The sequence below is a fragment of the Nerophis lumbriciformis genome, linkage group LG21, assembly GCF_033978685.3.
Source record: "Nerophis lumbriciformis linkage group LG21, RoL_Nlum_v2.1, whole genome shotgun sequence".
Taxonomy (NCBI): Eukaryota; Metazoa; Chordata; class Actinopteri; order Syngnathiformes; family Syngnathidae; genus Nerophis; species Nerophis lumbriciformis.
Window position 1 is genome coordinate 27,349,991 of NC_084568.2, and position 22,510 is coordinate 27,372,500.

Consider the following 22,510-nt stretch of genomic DNA (forward strand, 5'->3'; position numbering starts at 1 on the left):
CATCACATTTCCTAGTAATTTAGTTTTCTATTGTAAACTAAAAACTAAAAAAAAATACACATTTAAAGTATGTGCAATACAAACATTTAGCACACAAAATATAAAATTATTTGGAATTGGTTAGTAACTGAAATAAAATACAATTTCAAAAGAGATATATATATATATATATATATATATATATATGTGTAAACCCCGTTTCCATATGAGTTGGGAAATTGTGTTAGATGTAAATATAAACGGAATACAATAATTTGCAAATCATTTTCAACCCATATTCAGTTGAATATGCTACAAAGACAACATACCGGTATTTGATGTTCAAACTGATAAACATTTTTTATTTTGCAAATAATCATTAACTTTAGAATTTGATTCCAGCAACACGTGACAAAGAAGTTGGGAAAGGTGGCAATAAATACTGATAAAGTTGAGGAATGCTCATCAAACACTTATTTGGAACATCCCACAGGTGTGCAGGCTAATTGGGAACAGGTGGGTGCCATGATTGGGTATAAAAACAGCTTCCCAAAAAATGCTCAGTCTTTCACAAGAAAGGATGAGGCGAGGTACACCCCTTTGTCCACAACTGCGTGAGCAAATAGTCAAACAGTTTAAGAACAACGTTTCTCAAAGTGCAATTGCAAGAAATTTAGGGATTTCAACATTTATCATCAAAAAGTTCAGAGAATCTGGAGAAATCACTCCACGTAAGCGGCATGGCCGGAAACCAACATTAAATGACCGTGACCTTCGATCCCTCAGACGGCACTGTATCAAAAACCGACATCAATCTCTAAAGGATAGGGCTTAGGAACACTTCAGAAAACCACTGTCATTAAATACAGTTCGTCGCTACATCTGTAAGTGGAAGTTAAAGCTCTACTATGCAAAGCGAAATCCATTTATCAACAACATCCAGAAACGCCGCCCGCTGCTCTGGGCCCGAGATCATCTAAGATGGACTCATGCAAAGTGGAAAAGTGTTCTGTGGTCTGACGAGTCCACATTTAAAATTGTTTTAGGAAATATTCAACATCGTGTCATCCGGACCAAAGGGGAAGCGAACCATCCAGACTGTTATTGACGCAAAGTTCTAAAGCCAGCATCTGTGATGGTATGGGGGTGCATTAGTGCCCAAGGCATGGGTGACTTACACATCTGTGAAGGCACCTTTATTGCTGAAAGGTACATACAGGTTTTGGAACAACATATGCTGCCATCTAAGCGCCGTCTTTTTCATGGACGCCCCTGCTTATTTCAGCAAGACAATGCCAAGCCACATTCAGCACGTGTTACAACAGCGTGGCTTCGTAAAAAAAGAGTGCGGGTACTTTCCTGGCCCGCCTACAGTCCAGACCTGTCTCCTACCGAAAATGTGTGGCGCATTATGAAGCGTAAAATACGACAACGGAGACCCCGCACTGTTGAACGACTGAAGCTCTACATAAAACAAGAATGGGAAATAATTACACTTTCAAAGCTTCAACAATTAGTTTCCTCAGTTCCTAATCGTTTATTGAGTGTTGTTAAAAGAAAAGGTGATGTAACACTGTGGTGAGCATGCCCTTTCCCAACTACTTGGCACGTGTTGCAGCCATGAAATTCTAAGTTAATTATTATTTGCAAAAAAACCCCAAAGTTTATGAGTTTGAACATCAAATATCTTGTCTTTGTAGTGCATTCAATTGAATATGGTTTGAAAAGGATTTGCAAATCCTTGTATTCCGTTTATATTTACATCCAACACAATTTCCCAACTCATATGGAAACAGGGTTTGTATATGAATAAACTAAAAAAGTAAATCAATACATTTAATAGAATAATATTATTTTTGATTAGATAGCAATATGAAAATTTAAATAAACTAAATATAAATGATAGTTTCATTTGGTAGCCAGTTAAAATGTGAACCTAAGTATATAAAATACAAATAAAATTGTACCTTTGATTTGGTAGCCGTTTAAAAATATAAACAAACTAAGTAATAAAGTGAATGACAGGAAAAAAAAAAAAAGAAAATAAATACAGAAGTTTACTGATACTTATTACTACTACTACTACTATACTTACTACTTATTACTGAAACGTATAGTGGTGTAAAGTGGAAACTCTTAGTTGAATACCCTGAAGTTTAATTTTTGTATATGTGTGGCTTTTTAACAACAGATAAAAAAACAAACAAACAACCAAAGCAGTACATTTTGTCTAGGCTGACCGTGCCATTATCTTTTATACTACAGGTAGTTCAAATATAATGATTAACATCTCTGCGCTGCTGACCCGTCTCCGCTCGGGATGGTTTCCTGCTGACCCCACTGTGGACTGGACTCTTACTGTTATGCTGGATCCACTATGGACTGGACTCTCACAATATTATGTTAGACCCACTCGACATCCATTACATTCGGTCTCCCTAGAGGGGGGGGGTTACCCACATATGCGGTCCTCTCCAAGGTTTCTCATAGTCATTCACATCGACGTCCCACTGGGGTGAGTTTTTCCTTGCCCTTATGTGGGCTATACCGAGGATGTCGTTGTGGCTTGTGCAGCCCTTTGAGACACTTGTGATTTAGGGCTATATAAATAAACATTGATTGATTGATTGTGTGTTTTTTACACTTAACTTATATTTTTAAATTGAATAACAGTTAGGAATGTTTAAGTCCTATTTGAAAAACTGCTTTACACTCAATAACGGTGATGACAACTGTGTGACTCTGCAAGAGATTATTTATATTTCTTATGGGAAAAACTAAAAAAAAAAAAAAAAAATTTAAAAGCTATACAAATTAGAAGATGATAGGAACAGACTATGTTCCAACTTAGAGGTCCACATCAAATAAAGTTCAAAAGGTAAAAAAAAAACACTGACGTCCTCTCGGCGACATGGATCCCGGTCTGGAAGCTGGAAAAAGAAAAAGGTATTAATAGTGGAACATTTTTTTAAAATAATATTTGGTTTGATATCCATTAGTGGTGTCCAAAATTTTTCTGGCAAGGGCATCTTACAGAAAAATTAAATAATGGGACTGGGGGCTCACTTTAATATATTTTCTACATTAAAGATGGTAAAACCATTCCAGTGTAGGTCAATCCATGCCAAGCTTTCCAAAAAAATCTTAGCTTTGTGTTATAGGTGACAAAGCAAATTAGTGTAATATATTATAATACATCTTAATATTACCGGTAAATTAAATTCATTTTTACAATATGTCTAGGGCCAATAAGAAAGTCTGAAAATGATTCTCAGGCCTCACTTTGGACACCCCTGACATATAGCATAGATAAGACAGTCCACATCTACCTCTTGGTGTGTCCAACTTGTCTGGTTCCAGCTCTATGGCAAACTCTACAGCAGGAAAAAAAAAAGTTTTAGACATACCACATCTGATGTAAAAAGACAACTAAAATATAAACGAGAATGAAGGTAAAAACTGTACCCTTGATGAGATCAGACAGGTCTGCCTCTTGCTGCATCACAAATGAATCAGGTACCTGCATCTCTAGAAGACATATAGTGTTGGTATAATCACAGAGAGGCGTCCTCTTCTTATCACACTTAGTGCAAAAACATTCAATTTGACGCTATATCTGGATATAACCACAGTTACGCATTGCAATAGAACTCCGGCCTAAAAACGCTGCTCTTCAGAGAAATTACCGACCCTGTGGAAATAAGTGGCAATTTAAACCACTTATTTGGGTTTGGGAATTTTAGCAGATCACCTGACACAAAAGGGTTCATGGAAGCAAAATAAACAAAATAATTTTGGTACAAGTCCTGATAAAATAGTCGGCAATCGACCCCTCTGAAAAGCAGCGGCTTATGCTACCCAAAAATAAGGATTTTAGTTTTTTAGGTTAGTGTTAAATATTTTTACATCCATTACCAAATAAAATACCAAGCCACGGACGTGGTAGTACTGGGCCGCAAATAAATTACATCTAATTTATTCTTCTTCTCGCGGGTATCTTATTTTGAAAGATTCCCCACTTCCGCCCAAGCGTCACACCATTGCACTTAATGGAGCCACCTACACATGGATGTAATGTGGGAGTGCCTCGGCGGTACATGTCCCCTGCACTTTTTCAAAGAGCAGTTTTTGTCGCACACACTTTTTAACGTCCAAAACTAATGTTACGCTATTAAATACAGACAAGTCAAACACTAGCACCAGGCGGAAAACAGCTGCTTTAGCCCGTCCCGAAGCTCATTGATGGGGCAATCTTCTTGCCAACAGGACAATGATTGACAGCATGCAGCAGCTGCCCAATTATTCTCCATTTAGCCTCCGCACAGCATTATGAATCATGATTAAGTAAGACAAAAAATTTAAACAAGGAGTTTAGTGCGCCACTCAAAAAAGGTAGTTATGTTGTTGATTAAGATTTGACAAACTGCAGCTGATGCGTTTCCGAATCCTATTAGTGCAATGTCTTAAATATCAGTCTTTTGTTCCAGTGGTTTAATTACCAACGAGTGGGTAAACAAAGTAATTCATAATGAATCTTTAAAAAACTCAAGTAAAATATTTTTTATCCTGTTAGTTTTGTTTTCAGTACAAAAAATGTATTATTGAAATATTTGTTTCATATTACTCCGAAACATGCAACAAATCCCTTCAAGTCATGCCCTTTGTACGAAAGACAGTTGAGTCCCCACAACTTCTAAATTCCAAATTCCATCCCTGATCCTCCAGCATTGAACATGGTTACATAAGATAGCAAAATGCCCAAGAAAGCGAGTGAATACAGTATGTATTGACATGTTTCCTACATTAGCAGGGATTATGGAGGAGATGGTAAGTGATCATCTGTCTCAGCTTTCAAAAAAGTTTGCACGTTACTTCACAAAAAAACAAAAAACAGAAGATTTGTATCATATATCCATTTGTAAACAAGGCAGGTGAATCAACTTCGATACTGCAAGAAGAAAATGTGGTAAATAATTCTGGCCTCAAAATGATGTTTGAGCCAACTTCTAATCTCCTTGAATTCTGGGTTGAAGTCAGGACAGAATATCCCGACATTGCTAAAAATCACTGAAAGCTCTGACTCCTTTTGCAACATCTTATCTTTGTGAAGCTGGATTTTCTGCTAGGACAACTAAAACACCGGAATAAACTGGACATAGGGAACACACTTTAAGTGTCAACCATCACCCACAGATAGTACAGTAAGGTTGTTACGGAAACAAGGACCCAACTGATTTTAAAAGAATGATTGTTTATTTTTGCTGTAGTTTTACTGTAGTATAGTAATTGGCATGATACACAAACTGTCACAGTCTTTCCCCTTTTCTTCATAGTACATTATTAATGTCCACACACACACACACACACACACACACACACACACACACACACACACACACACACACACAAGGCTGCCAGAGGTATGCAAGCTGTCCTTGGGTTTAAAAAGGTTGTTTAACTTGACACAAGAGGGATCATGGAAGCAATCCAAAAAAATATTTTGGGACAAGTCCTGACATAACAGTCACAAATCAACCCCTCTAAAAAGTAGCCTCTTAGTCTATTTTTGCGTCACATGGGAACCTAATGAGTTTTACTTTTACATCTGTCTTCAAAAAGGAACATCAAACATAAGGATGTAAATCATTAAGATATTATGAATACCAATATCAATAAAGGTATTCATCTGTACTCTTATTGGCACTTAGGAGTTAGTAAAGCTGTGAACAAAAAATAATTTTTTATTACCATTTTTATTAGCACAAGAGGTTGTACAACACCATCATGTAACATCACACAGCAGGGAAGTCTTTCATCAACACCTGCTTTTTAAGTCTTAACACAAGTCAACTATGTCTGCAGTGCAAGGAGCAATGTGGTTGTTATGTCATTATCTTATAAATAAGACTCAGATCCATCACTGTGTTTCTATTTATTACAATTACACTCAGCTGGAACTAATAATTGTGTGTGGTATTCATGTGCAGAGCACATACCTTTCATATGGTATATTAAATATATCATATAAATCAATACAATTAATGAGCATTTTGGGTGGATGTGCATTTTGTTATAATAGAAATTGTAATTTGTACTTATGTTGCACACGGACGTATTTAAATGACGGACCGGAGGCCATATTGAGTATTAACAGCGACTGATGTACTGTATGTGTCTGTGTAGTGTGTACTATATAAATTAAAAGAACCAGTGGAGCCAGAAAATACCTGTACTCGGTATACATCACTAATCTAATAAAACAAAAAATGCAATTTAAGAACAGAAATGGCACAAAAGGGCCAACTATTGAACCCTTTTGAAGGTGGTGTTTTTGACCCTTCACGATAGTTTGAATGGTCTAAAAAGGGGCAGAGTGCATCTTTATGCTATCATCCATAAACCAGGAATTAGCTTGCTATCATACACAAATAAATACAACCAAAATTTGCCAGTCAAACACCCACACTATTTCAGAGAAACTATTGCAGTTTGAATCATGATGAAAATGGTATGGTCCAGTCAAAAACAAATTAAGTTATCTCCGCTGATGATCTGGGCTTGTTTATGTTAAATTACTGTTAACATTTAAGGGTTTAAGTATTTATCTCCTTTTTGGGCTTGTCTTTTTCATTTCAGCTTGCCAAAAAAAACCATGCGTTTCCTAATTGTAACTGGCAAAGATTCAGCGCTTAGATGTGAAAACACTTCCAGGGACTTACCTTGCATGATGGCGTCAAGGTCAAAGGTGACCGCACGTTGCTCCATGTCGTGCTCATCTGGAAGGTTGGAGACACAGAGAGAGAGAGCAGAAAGTCAGACAGTTATGCAACAGCAATGTTTTGTTTTGTAGTCAAAATAAGACAGCCAGACAGGAAGGAAGTACTTGTCTTGGACATAACAAGTGTCATGGAGATTAGAAGTTGTGGTTCACAATGTTAAACAACCAGAAAATATGCTGCATTCTCGTTACATTAGGACAGTCCTTTTCTAATAGTGGCGCAGTGCGATGCTCGGGCTTGTGATCTCGGGGAACATGATTTTTTTGCCGTACTAGAATATGACAAATAATATAGCGCTTGGCTTCACTGTGACTATGTTGGGTGAAAAATAAAGAATGGTGTGTTGTTTTCTTTAATGTTAATAATAGGATACAATGTTATGCAGAGGTGTACTTATAACAACTTTATTGTGGTGGTGGTAATATTTCATTATTATGGAGTATATTGTGAATACATTGATAACAGGAAGTAAACAAAAGTGTTAACAATTGCTATGTAATGAAAAAGGGTTCAGATAAAATAAACTCTGCCTCTTCCTACTCTTTTTCGAACATATTGAAAAGAGAAACTGGAAATTGTGATGCATAAAGTTTTAAATTGTATGCATGTTCGAAATAAACTCAAACCATAAACACCATAAAATAAAGTCACATATACTGGGTGACAAAAATCTCACGGTACGATGTTATCATGCTAATAAGGTCATGGTACGATATTTTTGTAATATACCACCCCCCCCTTCAAAAAAACAAAAAAAACACACCCAAAAATGCCATAGTAAGTAAAATGAAGTGGCAGGCATATTTAGGATAAACAGGAAAATTTGGGATAAGCACACTTACTGTAATTTACCACAAACATAATGATAAAATGTTGTTATCATATTTATTACTACAAACAAGTATTTTTAAGTGCAAAGAATTGTCCGGGAACATCCACTGTCTCTCTCAACTTTTACTTTCTGAGAAGCAGTCTTCTCTACAGTGGATATTTTTTCGATCAGTTTGGAAAATGCAGTTTCTCAGAAAAGTCAACTCACATTTGAACTTTTAATAATGCAAATGCCTCACAAATTAACGTTTAGTTTTGCTGCCGTCATCTTTTCCGGGTGATGGTAACTTACAGTATCAGGTAGCTTCGGTGAGTAGCAGGCGCTTTCCCTCGGCACGGTGCGCCTTCACCGAGTCAGTAATGGCTTGGATCAGTCAAGACGAACGCGGCGCAATTTATTACCTCCGCCATAACTGTTACTGTATGTTTTCGCCAGGGTTGGTTTGTCTTATTGTTAGCAACTTGACTCAAAACGTTATTTTGAAAAAACTTAATTCCTCTTTTCGACTACGAAGTAGAACACACTTCACTTCCTGCTTCCTGTCTCTCCCCTTCACATCGCTCAAAGCCTCCACAATGTAGTCCATATGCTGGGAGTTGTAGTTTATTTTCAGACCAGCCAAAGCAAAATTGTAAAAATGTGTGTTTCTACATTTGTTTGTTTGTTCTATTTTATTTTATCTCACATTGGTTAAGTTTGTAGTTATCCATCCATCCATCTTCTTCCGCTTATCCGAGGTCGGGTCGCGGGGGCAGCAGCTTAAGCAGGGAAGCCCAGACTTCCCTCTCCCCAGCCACTTCGTCCAGCTCCTCCCGGGGGATCCCGAGGCGTTCCCAGGCCAGCCGGGAGAGATAGTCTTCCCAGCGTGTCCTGGGTCTTCCCCGTGGCCTCCTACCGGTCGGACGTGCCCGAAACACCTTCCTAGGGAGGCGTTCGGGTGGCATCCTGACCAGATGCCCGAACCACCTCATCTGGCTCCTCTCGATGTGGAGGAGCAGCGGCTTTACTTTGAGCTCCCCCCGAATGACAGAGCTTCTCACCCTATCTCTAAGGGAGAGCCCCGCCACTCGGCGGAGGAAACTCATTTCGGCCGCTTGTACCCGTGATCTTGTCCTTTCGGTCATGACCCAAAGCTCATGACCATAGGTGAGGATGGGAACGTAGATCGACCGGTAAATCGGGAGCTTTGCCTTCCGGCTCAGCTCCTTCTTCACCACAACGGATCGATACAGCGTCCGCATTACTGAAGATACCGCACCGATCCGCCTGTCGATCTCACGGTCCACTCTTCCCCCACTCGTGAACAAGACTCCGAGGTACTTGAACTCCTCCACTTGGGGCAAGATCTCCTCCCCAACCCGGAGATGGCACTCCACCCTTTTCCGGGAGAGAACCATGGACTCGGACTTGGAGGTGCTGATTCCCATCCCAGTCGCTTCACACTCGGCTGCGAACCGATCCAGCGAGAGCTGAAGATCTTGGCCAGAGGAAGCCATCAGGACCACATCATCTGCAAATAGCAGAGACCTAATCCTGCAGCCACCAAACCAGATCCCCTCAACGCCCTGACTGCGTCTAGAAATTCTGTCCATAAAGGTTATGAACAGAATCGGTGACAAAGGGCAGCCTTGGCGGAGTCCAACCCTCACTGGAAACGTGTCCGACTTACTGCCGGCAATGCGGACCAAGCTCTGGCACTGATTATACAGGGAGCGAACTGCCACAATAAGACAGTCCGTTACCCCATACTCTCTGAGCACTCCCCACAGGACTTCCCGGGGTACACGGTCGAATGCCTTCTCCAAGTCCACAAAGCACATGTAGACTGGTTGGGCAAACTCCCATGCACCCTCAAGGACCCTGCCGAGAGTATAGAGCTGGTCCACAGTTCCACGACCAGGACGAAAACCACACTGTTCCTCCTGAATCCGAGGTTCGACTATCCGGCGTAGCCTCCTCTCCAGTACACCTGAATAGACCTTACCGGGAAGGCTGAGGAGTGTGATCCCACGATAGTTGGAACACACCCTCCGGTTCCCCTTCTTAAAGAGAGGAACCACCACCCCGGTCTGCCAATCCAGAGGTACCGCCCCCGATGTCCACGCGATGTTGCAGAGTTTGTAGTTATGTTACCTTTAATTCGGCTATTATGGTGTCATTTTGACCATTGTTTTGATTACATTAGAATTGTAATATTTGAATGAAGATGAATGAATGTGTTGTTGCAGTTGGGGATGTCACCAATGTGGCGGTTTGAGGAAACACTTGGTTGCTTTTCCAAACATGTTTTTAGCGGTGAACCGTAAACATGAGAATGCTGAAGAGGAAGTGCTTGAGGTTTCATGGCTTTGTAAATATACCGAGACAAATTCTAAGTTCTTTGTGTTCTTCAAGGTCTTTTGAAACTGTACCACATTTTTCCTTCAGAATTTTCAACTAACTTGAAGTGTTTTGCCATGAGGATTATTTGTAATGTGTACATTTTCAGAATGTGGTTGTTTTATTTTTGGCTGAAGTAAAACAAAAACATTTTTTGAAGGTGTCTTTATTTTTAAATTATTATGCCACGATTTTATCAGTCCGGGCCGCGTGGGAATAGATTTTCCTCCATGCGGCCCCTGAGCTAAAATGAGTTTGACAAACCTGATCTACACTGTAAACATAATCTTGACACTCTTTAATAATAGTTCATTGGGTGGGCGGATCAATTAAGATATCAACATCACAGATACCAGCGGTAGTATCAGTGTTCGTTCGATAGTAGCATGATGAAAATGATAACTTTCAGTTCCCTTCTATGTTTATCTTCGCAAATATCCATGTTTTTTGTTGTGTTTTTCATATTGTTACATTGTTGATATTGTTATATTCATGTTGGTGCTGTAGAATTTTTTTTAAACAAATTATGTGATTAAACACAATTCATGATTAATCACAATGATTTACTTGCATATTTTGACACAAATGCAATTAAACTGGCCAATGTCATACATGAATATTAAAAAAAAATGTTTTCATTAAATGTACGACATTTATTCGCTTAACACTTGGTAACATTATTATCTAAAGTCCCATCGGGGTGTATTTTGAAGTGCAATTTTCCACCGAGCACACTAGTCAGAGGCTTTGTTCACACTGCAGGTCAATTCTGATTTATTGGGCCACATGTGACATGTATCGGAATTTTTCATGTCAACGTGAACAGTGCAATTCTGAATTTTTCAAATCTGACCCAGGCCTCTTTTGTATGTGGATATAAATCGGATATGTCTGCGATGTGTGAACAATCGAGTCGCGTTCATCCGACCAACACATCATCGAAAAGTGGCAAGTGTCATAATTCTTCACCGAAATAGATAGTCTACAATTGAGCAGAAATCAAGCGAAACTAATGTTTTAGGAACTCACTTCAATGTCCCACCACCCCAGTCTTCGACTGCTTGCCCATGCAATCGAGTCGCGTTCATCCGACCAACACATCATCGAAAAGTGGCAAGTGTCATAATTCTTCACCGAAATAGATAGTCTACAATTGAGCAGAAATCAAGCGAAACTAATGTTTGAGGGACTCACTTCAATGTCCCACCACCCCAGTCTTCGACTGCTTGCCCACATTCTCTTCGGAGCAGATGTTGAAATGCCCCATAAACTGTGAGAGCCATAATGCTTGCCCTCTTCCTTCTTAATCTTCTACGTGCAATCATTCCGTTCAGAAAATGTTGACTTTGATTGCACAAAGTCCTTAAAATTGCCACAAATATGCCAGGACTGACACCTACTAGAATTGGAGCCATGTTTACTTCCGTAAACACTGCAGAACGTGTGACGTCATGACGCCATGCATAGGCGCCGATCCCGTGGGTGCTTTGGGGCCCGAGCACCCACATGGGATTGATAGAAGCTTTCAATCTTTAATTTTTGAAAAATCAATCTTGTTGTAGTTAGTTTTGTGGCGTGTTTGGTCCGTTTTACAAAATAATAAAGCCACAAATCATATGGGATATTAACTTCGCTGAACGTCTATTTTTCTTTTTAATACACACATCTAGCACCCATTGGCAGAAATGTAGATCGGCGCCAATGACGTCATGCCTACATGCGGGTGAGATTAGACATCACTTTTTTGTGTGTAATGGGAGCAACTACCGTATTTTTCGGACTATAAGTCAACGTTTTTTTCATAGTTTGGCCGTGGGTGCGACGTATACTCCGGAGCGACTTATGTGTGAAATTATTAACACATTACCGTAAAATATCAAATAATATTATTTATCTGATTCGCGTGAGCGACGAAGAAAATGTCCGCAATCGTCACACACACGTCAGCAATCGTCACTCACACGCCAACCAATAAGAATTCGGCGGGGGCGAGTCATGGCAGAAGTGCCTTGTGGGCCATGATATGCTAACTGCTATATGCCAGAGGTGGGACCAAGTCATTGTTTTGCAAGTCACAAGTAAGTCTCAAGTCTTTGCCCTCAAGTCCGAGTCAAGTCCCGAGTCAAGACAGGCAAGCCCCGAGTCAAGTCCAAAGTCAAGACTGGAAAGTCTCAAGTCAAGTCCTAAGTCCTGCATTTTGAGTTTCGAGTCCTTTCAAGTCCTTTTAACCACAGACTAATATATTAACACAGATTGTGTATGCTTTTCAAACGCTGTATTTATTTATTAAAACAAGTGCATTTTAAATTGCAGGAAAGAAAATTGTGCTGACATTGCACTTTATAATAGCACTATTAACCAGTCATTTTAAACATTAACTCATTCCTTTACAGAACAAACACATTGAAAAATAAAGTGCAAATGTACTTATTTGTACAAAAGTGTTAACATTGAAAAAACATGACATATACGTGAACATAACAAAAAAGTTGTACTTTTTATATGTCAGGGCCCTATGCTGCATTGCATTTGCAAAAGACCAAATTAGCCAAGAGTCTGTCAGTCATTGTGCACGATGGGGGCGTAGTATGATGCCACCATGGCTGAAAACTCGCTCCACTGGAGCACTGGAGGCAGGCACTGCCAAGACTCTCATGGCCACTCGGAACAGTGAAGGAAGAGTCTTCATGTTCAATGCCCAGAACAAAAGGGGGGAGAGAGTTGTTTTGGGTTGGTGCACTACTTGTAAGTGTATCTTGTGTTTTTTATGTTGATTTAAAAAAAAAAATAAAAATAAAAAATGTATTTCTTGTGCGGCCCGATACCAATTGATCCACGGACCAGTACCGGGCCGCGGCCCGGTGGTTGGGGACTACTGAGGTAAACAACCAACAGTATGTCAGAAAGCTAGCTAAAACGGTACACATATTCATAATATAGTATACATTTTAACTGACCTTTATTTGACTATTTTTGTCTTTTTTTAGGTGGCTAAAATACGCGGTGCTGCTGACCGCCGTCTAACGTTACGTGTGATATGTTGACTAACGTAACCCTGCTTAAAAAAAAAATCACTGAACAAAAAGTATAAATAAGGTAGTGAACTGCAACAGATTCCCGTGTTTGCAATAACGTTATAACGTTAGCAGTGAGTTTACAGCCTCACTGATTTAACTACACAGCAAATAAAAGTCACGTTACTTAGCCAATAAACGTTATCTTACATTCAAAACTTACCGTTCTTTGTGCAACTTCAAATGCCGGACGAAGTTGGAAGTTGTTGCCTCTCCATCAGTAATTTTCGAACCGCATGTGTTGCATACTGCAAACCGTTTTGTGTTGACCACCTCGTAATATTTATACCCAAACAAAATTATTTTAGGTATCATTTTTTGTTCACTGGCGTGTGGTTTGGACATGTCTTCTTCGTTGGTTGTCCTGCAATTTGATTGGATGAATGCTGTGTGATGAAAACAAAGTAGATCTAATTTGATTGGCTGTTGTACTGAGACCACACCAGCTGACACACGCAACGCTGATAGACAAGTACACAATGAAAAATACGGAGCGCTCCCGAATAACTTTTTCATCTTTGGGTTTTGGGGAAAGTAGCAAGTCATGTCAAGTCATGTCAATTCAAAAGGCTCAAGTCCAAGTGAAGTCACAAGTCATTGATGTTAAAGTCTAAGTCGAGTTGCAAGTCTTTTTACATTTTGTCAAGTCGAGTCTAAAGTCATCAAATTCATGACTCGAGTCTGACTCAAGTCCAAGTCATGTGACTCGAGTCCACACCTCTGCTATATGCTATACGCTACTGCCGGAGCTATTAAAATGGATCACATCAACAATCGCGGTAACTTATAAAAACTGAGAAGGACTGAACTAAAATGGCACCGAAAAGGAAATCATATACTGCAGATTACAAGCTGGACGTAGTGAAATATGCTGCAGAGAACAGCAATTGAGCAGCAGAAAGGAAGGACGCTAGCGGGGCGCATACCAGAGGCGACACCGGGGAAAAAGATTTAATCGGATTTAGCGATCGGGAGTGACAGATTGTTTGGTAAACGTATAGCATGTTCTCTATGTTATAGTTATTTGAATGACTCTTGCCATGATGTGTTGCGTTAACATACCAGGCACATTCTCAGTTGGTTATTTGTGCGTCATATGGCGTACACTTATTCAGCCTGTTGTTCACTATTCTTTATTTATTTTAAATTGCCTTTCAAATGTCTATTCTTGGTGTTGGATTTTATCAAATAAAATTTCCCCCAAAAATGCGACTTATACGCCAGTGCGACGTATACCGTATTTTCCGCACTATTAGCCGCACCTAAAAACCACAAATTTACTCAAAAGCTGACAGTGCGGCTTATAACCCGGTGCGCTTTATATATGGATTAATATTAAGATTAATTTTCATAAAGTTTCGGTCTCGCAACTACGGTAAACAGCCGCCATCTTTTTTCCCCGTAGAAGAGGAAGTGCTTCTTCTTCTACGCAAGCAACCGCCAAGGTAAGCACCCGCCCCCATAGAACAGGAAGCGCTTCTTCTTCTACTGTAAGCAACCACCCGCCCGCGTAGAAGAAGAAGAAGCGCGCGGATATTACGTTTCATTTCCTTTGTGTGTTTACATCTGTAAAGACCACAAAATGGCTCCTACTAAGCGACAGGTTTCCGGTTCATGAAAAGACGCAATCGCTCCATCCGCACACGGACTACTATTTCACAGCAACTGCCTAAAGACTTTCAAGAAAAGCTGGCTACTTTCCATGCATATTGTAAAAACAAGATAGCTGAAAAAAAGATCCGGCCAGAGAACATTATCAACATGGACGAGGTTCCACTGACTTTTGATATTCCAGTGAACCGCACTGTGGATACAACGGGAGCACGTACGGTGAATATTCGCACCACAGGGAATGAGAAGTCATCCTTCACTGTGGTTCTAGCTTGCCATGCTAATGGCCAGAAACTTCCACCCATGGTGATATTCAAAAGGAAGACCTTGCCAAAAGAGACCTTTCCAGCCGGCGTCATCATAAAAGCTAACTCGAAGGGATGGATGGATGAAGAAAAGATGAGCGAGTGGTTAAGGTAAGTTTACGCGAAGAGGCCGGGTGGCTTTTTTCACGCAGCTCCGTCCATGTTGATATACGACTCCATGCGCGCCCACATCACGCTGGTTTTTAATATATTATTAAAGTTTGACTGACCTATCTGACTGTTTTTTTGACATTCCTTTAGCGCAGTTAGATGCGGCTTACAACACGGGGCGGCTTATAGGTGGACAAAGTTTTGAAATATGCCGTTCATTGAAGGCGCGGCTTATAACCCAGGGCGCCTTATGGTGCGGAAAATACGGTATATGTTTTTTTCCTTCCTTATTGTGCATTTTCGGCCGGCGCGACGTATACTCTGGAGCGACTTATAGTCCGAAAAATACGGTACATAAAAAAGATCAGCTTCGACCAAAAAAATCGGAATTGTACAACGGACCCAGAAGTGTGAACATAGTCTTCTTTTAAAGGAGCATATCCAGTCAAAACATACTTGCCAACCCTCCCGGATTTTCCGGGAGACTCCCGAAATTCAGAGCCTCCCGGGACAAATTTTCTCCTGAAAATCTCCCGAAATTCAGGCGGACTCAGGTCCATGCGGACCTGAGTCCGCTTTCCCACAAAATAAACAGCATACCTGCCCAATCACGTTATAACTGTAGAATGATGGAGGGCGAGTTCTTGGTTTCTTATGTGGGTTTATTGTTAGGCAGTTTCATTAACGTCCTCCCAGACCCAGCGCGGCAACAACACACAACAACAGCAGTCACGTCTACCGTAAAGCAGTTTGTCTGCCGTAAACAGCAATGTTGTGACACTCTTAAACAGGACAATACTGCCATCTAGTGCATTTGATGAAAGCACTTTTGTGCGTGCCACACAGCAATGCATCATCATCATGGTTAGAAAAATAGTGACAGAGAATAGAACAAGGATGGACAATTCAACCCTTAACTCAACAATGAGTAGATGAGTGTTATCTGTGTGTATATGTGTAAATAAATGAACACTGAAATTCAAGTATTTATTTTATATATATATATATACATATATAATAAAATAAATATATATTTATAGCTAGAATTCACTGAAAGTCAAGTATTTCTTGTATAATATATATATATATATATATATATATATATATATATATATACATACATACATACATACATACATACATACATACATATATATATATATATATAATATGATATACTTGACTTAGTGAATTCTAGCTGTAAATATACTCCTCCCCTCTTAACCACGCCCCCAACCACCTCCCGAAATCGGAGGTCTCAAGGTTGGCAAGTATGAGTCAAAATAAACTGGGTGAAAAATCTGCGTTGATAGAAGATTAATGCAAGATTTTTGTGTTAATTTTATAGCCCCAATGTATATCTATTAAGATCAAGCTTTATGTGTTCTATTTATTTCTTCTATTTCTACATTGTGTTGCGTGCCAATAAAAACGAACCGCTGGCTAGAAATGGCCCCCGTGCCGCACTTTAGATACAGCTGTCTTACTTACATTCAAGCTGGTTGATTTTAAATTTATGTTGGCCATATTTAGCTTAAACTAACCCACAAGTTTGTGTTTTACTTAATTAATGATTTAAAAAAAAAGAAGAGCAGAGTTGTCATTTAACAAAAGTTGAATATTTATTTCAAGAAGACGTTGAAGTGAATGTGTCCATTGGCTAACCAAAATGGAGGCTGGTCATGAGCCAGAAAGCAAACACACAACTTGCTAGCCAAACAAACAAACACAAACTTACCCTTGGCCGCCGAAACGAGCAGAATCATGAGCGGCACAACAACGGGGGCCAGAAGCGAAGAGGAGCCCATTATTGCCAGAACAAAATGTTTGCCCTGAAGGCTTGGAGTCAGTCAGCGGTAACCAGTAGGAGCAACAAGCCGACCTCGAAGGCTTACTGAGTGGATTAAACACTCGCGAGCCTGCTTGTGTGGAGAAAAAAAAGGTTCCAACAAACGCTGCGGTGTCTCCTCTCTTCTGAGCAGGAACAGCACCGGACTGACCGTTTTATTGACGCTTCTTGAGTCCTGCCGTGGCGAGACGAGGCGAGAGAGAGAGAGAGAGAGAGAGAGAGGGAAGGGAGGGAACAAGTTTTTGGACATGACTCACAACTGACTTGTCCGATGTTATCTACATGGACAACAACACACGATGGACACTTTCTGCTCGCACACTCCTCAAAAGAGACGAGACCTTCATGAAGGAGTCGTTCAAACTACTTAATCGGACTCACGACTCACTACCTAAATTAAAGAAGGAAAAGCAGTTAACGCAGGGTACCCCAATGTGTATATACAGGTAAAAGCCAGTAAATTAGAATATTTTGAAAAACTTGATTTATTTCAGTAATTGCATTCAAAAGGTGTAACTTGTACATTATATTTATTCATTGCACACAGACTGATGCATTCAAATGTTTATTTCATTTAATTTTGATGATTTGAAGTGGCACCAAATGAAAATCCAAAATTCCGTGTGTCACAAAATTAGAATATTACTTAAGGCTAATACAAAAAAGGGATTTTTAGAAATGTTGGCCAACTGAAAAGTATGAAAATGAAAAATATGAGCATGTACAATACTCAATACTTGGTTGGAGCTCCTTTTGCCTCAATTACTGCGTTAATGCGGCGTGGCATGGAGTCGATGAGTTTCTGGCACTGCTCAGGTGTTATGAGAGCCCAGGTTGCTCTGATAGTGGCCTTCAACTCTTCTGCGTTTTTGGGTCTGGCATTCTGCATCTTCCTTTTCACAATACCCCACAGATTTTCTATGGGGCTAAGGTCAGGGGAGTTGGCGGGCCAATTTAGAACAGAAATACCATGGTCCGTAAACCAGGCACGGGTAGATTTTGCGCTGTGTGCAGGCGCCAAGTCCTGTTGGAACTTGAAATCTCCATCTCCATAGAGCAGGTCAGCAGCAGGAAGCATGAAGTGCTCTAAAACTTGCTGGTAGACGGCTGCGTTGACCCTGGATCTCAGGAAACAGACTGGACCGACACCAGCAGATGACATAGCACCCCAAACCATCACTGATGGTGGAAACTTTACACTAGACTTCAGGCAACGTGGATCCTGTGCCTCTCCTGTCTTCCTCCAGACTCTGGGACCTCGATTTCCAAAGGAAATGCAAAATTTGCATGGTTGGGTGATGGTTTGGGGTGCCATGTCATCTGCTGGTGTCGGTCCAGTCTGTTTCCTGAGATCCAGGGTCAACGCAGCCGTCTACCAGCAAGTTTTAGAGCACTTCATGCTTCCTGCTGCTGACCTGCTCTATGGAGATGGAGATTTCAAGTTCCAACAGGACTTGGCGCCTGCACACAGCGCAAAATCTACCCGTGCCTGGTTTACGGACCATGGTATTTCTGTTCTAAATTGGCCCGCCAACTCCCCTGACCTTAGCCCCATAGAAAATCTGTGGGGTATTGTGAAAAGGAAGATGCAGAATGCCAGACCCAAAAACGCAGAAGAGTTGAAGGCCACTATCAGAGCAACCTGGGCTCTCATAACACCTGAGCAGTGCCAGAAACTCATCGACTCCATGCCACGCCGCATTAACGCAGTAATTGAGGCAAAAGGAGCTCCAACCAAGTATTGAGTATTGTACATGCTCATATTTTTCATTTTCATACTTTTCAGTTGGCCAACATTTCTAAAAATCCCTTTTTTGTATTAGCCTTAAGTAATATTCTAATTTTGTGACACACGGAATTTTGGATTTTCATTTGTTGCCACTTCAAATCATCAAAATTAAATGAAATAAACATTTGAATGCATCAGTCTGTGTGCAATGAATAAATATAATGTACAAGTTACACCTTTTGAATGCAATTACTGAAATAAATCAAGTTTTTCAAAATATTCTAATTTACTGGCTTTTACCTGTGTGTGTAAATATATATATATATATATATATATATATATATATATATATATATATATATAAATATATATATATATATATATATATATATATATATATATATATATATATATATATATATATATATATACACACACACACATTTATATCGTTGTGGTCAAAAGTTTACATACACTTGTAAAGAATATAATTAAAAGTTAAAGTACCAATGATTGTCACACACACACTAGGTGTGGTGAAATTTGTCCTCTGCATTTCACCCATCCCCTTGTTCACCCCCTGGGAGGTGAGGGGAGCAATGGGCAGCAGCGGTGCCGCGCCCGGGAATCATTTTTGGTGATTTAACCCCCAATTCCAACCCTTGATGCTGAGTGCCAATGTCATGGCTGTCTTGAGTTTCCAATAACTTCTGCAACTCTTATTTTTTTGTGATAGAGTGATTGGATATAACAATCTGGGTATAACAGCTCAAGTTTTGTTTCATCTGACCACAGAACTTTCCTCCAAAAGGTCTTATTTTTGGCCATGTGATGTCAGATGAAACAAAAATTGAGCTGTTTGGCCACAATATCCAGCAATATGTCATGGCTGTCTTGAGTTTCCAGTAATTTCTACAACTCTTATTTTTTTGTGATAGAGTGATTGGAGCACATACTTGTTGGTCACAAAAAACATTCATGAAGTTTGGTTATTTTTTTAATTTATTATCGGTCTACTGAAAATGTGACCAAATCTGCTGGGTCAAAAGTATACATACAGCAATGTTAATATTTGGTTACATGTCCCTTGGCAAGTTTCACTGCAATAAGGCGCTTTTGGTAGCCATCCAAAGGCTTCTGGCAAGCTTCTGGTTGAATTTTTGACCACTCCTCTTGACAAAATTGGTGCAGTTCAGCTACATTTGTTGGTTTTCTGACATGGACTTGATTCTTCAGCATTGTCCAGAGAACTTTCCTCCCGAAGGTCTTATCTTTGTCCATGTGATGTCAGATGACACAAAAAATTAGCTGTTTGGCCACAATACCCAGCAATATGTTTGGAGGAGAAAAGATGAGGCCTTTAACCCCAGGAACACCACACCTACTGTCAAGCATGGTGGTGGTAGTATTATGCTCTGGGCCTGTTTTGCTGCCAATGGAACTGGTGCTTTACAGAGAGTAAATGGGACAATGAAAAAGGAGGATTACCTCCAAATCCTTCAGGACAACCTAAAATCATCAGCCCGGAGGTTGGGTCTTGGGCGCAGTTGGATGTTCCAACAGGACAATGACCCCAAACACACATCAAAAGTGGTAAAGGAATGGCTAAATCAGGCTAGAATGAAGGTTTTAGAATGGCCTTCTCAAAGTCCTGACTTAAACGTGTGGACAATGCTGAAGAAACAAGTCCAAGTCAGAAAACCAACAAATTCAGCTGAACTGCACCAATTTTGTCAAGAAGACTGGTCAAAAATTTAACCAGAAGCTTGCCAGAAGCCTTTGGATGGCTACCTTATTGCAGTGAAACTTGCCAAGGGACATGTAACCAAATATTAACCTTGCTGTATGTATACTTTTGACCCAGCAGATTTGGTCACATTTTCAGTAGACCCATAATAAATTCATAAAAGAACCAAACTTCATGAATGTTTTTTGTGACAACAAGTATGTGCTCCAATGAACTCTATCAAAAAAACTAAGAGTTGTAGAAATTATTGGAAACTCAAGACAGCCATGACTTTATGTTCTGTACAAGTGTATGTAAACTTTTGACTATAACTGTATATATATATATATATATATATATATATATATATATATATATATATATATATATATATATATATATATATATATATATAGATGTATATATATATACATACATATATATGTATGTGTGGGAAAAAAATCACAAGACTATTTCATCTTTACAGGCCTGTTTCATGAGGGGGGGTTCCCTCAATCATCAGGAGATTTTAATGGGAGCATTCTCATACCATGGTTTATATAGGGCACAGAGTGGGTGGGTACAGGCTGGCGTAGGGGCGTGGTGATTGGCTCATGTGTTACCTAGGAGGTGTTTCCGTCTGTGGCGGCATGCTGTGACAATTTCGCTGCGCTTGTTGAGGGATGACAGGTCTGGACGGTAAATAATAAACAGTTTCTCTTTCAAGCATAGGTTGCATCTTTTATTACCACTATTGTAAGGTGTGCTGGATGCAAGAATTTGCCATGTTATTGAATATTCAACATTATTGTCTTTGAGGTCCCAAATGTGTTTGCTGAGTTCTGTGGTATTCCGCAGGTTTTGGTTCCTGAAAGAAGCCTTGTGATTGTTCCATCTGGTTTTGAATTCTCCCTCGGTTAATCCTACATATGTGTCGGATGTGTTAATGTCCTTGCGTGTTACCTTAGATTGGTAGACAACTGATGTTTGTAAGCACCCCCCGTTGAGAGGGCAATCAGGTTTCTTTCGACAGTTGCAGCCTTTGTTGGTTTTGGAGTCGCTCTGTCCTGGGGCCGACGGCTCATTTGCAATTGTTTTGTTGTGGTTTGAGATAATTTGTCGTATATTGTTCATACAGCTGTAGCTCAATTTAATGTTGTTCTTGTTGAATACTTTTCTTAGGGTGTTGTCTTTGGGAAAGTGTTTGTCAATCAGATTGAGGAATTTGTGTCACAAGGCTTCTTTCAGGAACCAAAACCTGCGGATCACAAGGCTTCTTTCAGGAACCAAAACCTGCGGAATACCACAGAACTCAGCAAACACATTTGGGACCTCAAAGACAATAATGTTGAATATTCAATAACATGGCAAATTCTTGCATCCAGCACACCTTACAATAGTGGTAATAAAAGATGCAACCTATGCTTGAAAGAGAAACTGTTTATTATTTACCGTCCAGACCTGTCATCCCTCAACAAGCGCAGCGAAATTGTAACAGCATGCCGCCACAGACGGAAACACCTCCTAGGTAACACATGAGCCAATCACCACGCCCCTACGCCAGCCTGTACCCACCCACTCTGTGCCCTATATAAACCATGGTATGTGAATGCTCCCATTAAAATCTCCTGATGATTGAGGGAACCCCCCCTCATGAAACAGGCCTGTAGAGATGAAATAGTCTTGTGATTTTTTTCCCACACATACATATATTGCGCTCTACTACGGTATCGAGCACTATTTTTTGGATAACCTTATTAAGACATATACATACATATATATATATATATATCATGTTTGTCCTTCGTTTTTGAAGATGACCAGGTGACTTCACGTTGATTTGTGTGTGCGAAGATGGCTGATGAGACCAATCCTTGCGCGGAATGACTGGCTGCAGTGAGGGCAGGTTATGGCTGGGGGGTGGCTGGCTGAGAGGGAGGAACTGTCTCTGGTCTTGCGGAGCTGTCGCTTCTGTTCGGCTTCATGGATGCTTTTTTCCTCGAAGTCTGCTACACCATGCCAGACTGCAGAGCGCCAGTTTGAACGGTGTTGGGCATCGGCTTCCCAGGTCTCTGGGTCCAGACCACAGCCCTTGAGCTTGGCCTTTAGAGTGTCCTTAAAGCGTTTACGCTGTTC

At 40.1% G+C, this 22,510-nt stretch overlaps 1 protein-coding gene across 1 annotated transcript in view; it reads right to left on the reverse strand.

The window, feature by feature from the left end:
- Positions 1–17,109, reverse strand: part of ecm1b (extracellular matrix protein 1b) — a 33,849-nt gene extending 16,740 nt beyond the window's left edge. Inside the window, exons 1-5 of the mRNA XM_061982530.2 lie at positions 16,809–17,109; positions 6,699–6,755; positions 3,445–3,507; positions 3,309–3,353; positions 2,877–2,909 (exon numbers count right to left, since the gene is read on the reverse strand). Coding sequence (XP_061838514.1) covers positions 2,877–2,909; positions 3,309–3,353; positions 3,445–3,507; positions 6,699–6,755; positions 16,809–16,878 — 268 coding nt within the window. The 5' untranslated portion in view covers positions 16,879–17,109. The remainder of the gene's footprint in view (positions 1–2,876; positions 2,910–3,308; positions 3,354–3,444; positions 3,508–6,698; positions 6,756–16,808) is intronic.
- Between the last annotated feature and the right edge of the window lie 5,401 nt (positions 17,110–22,510).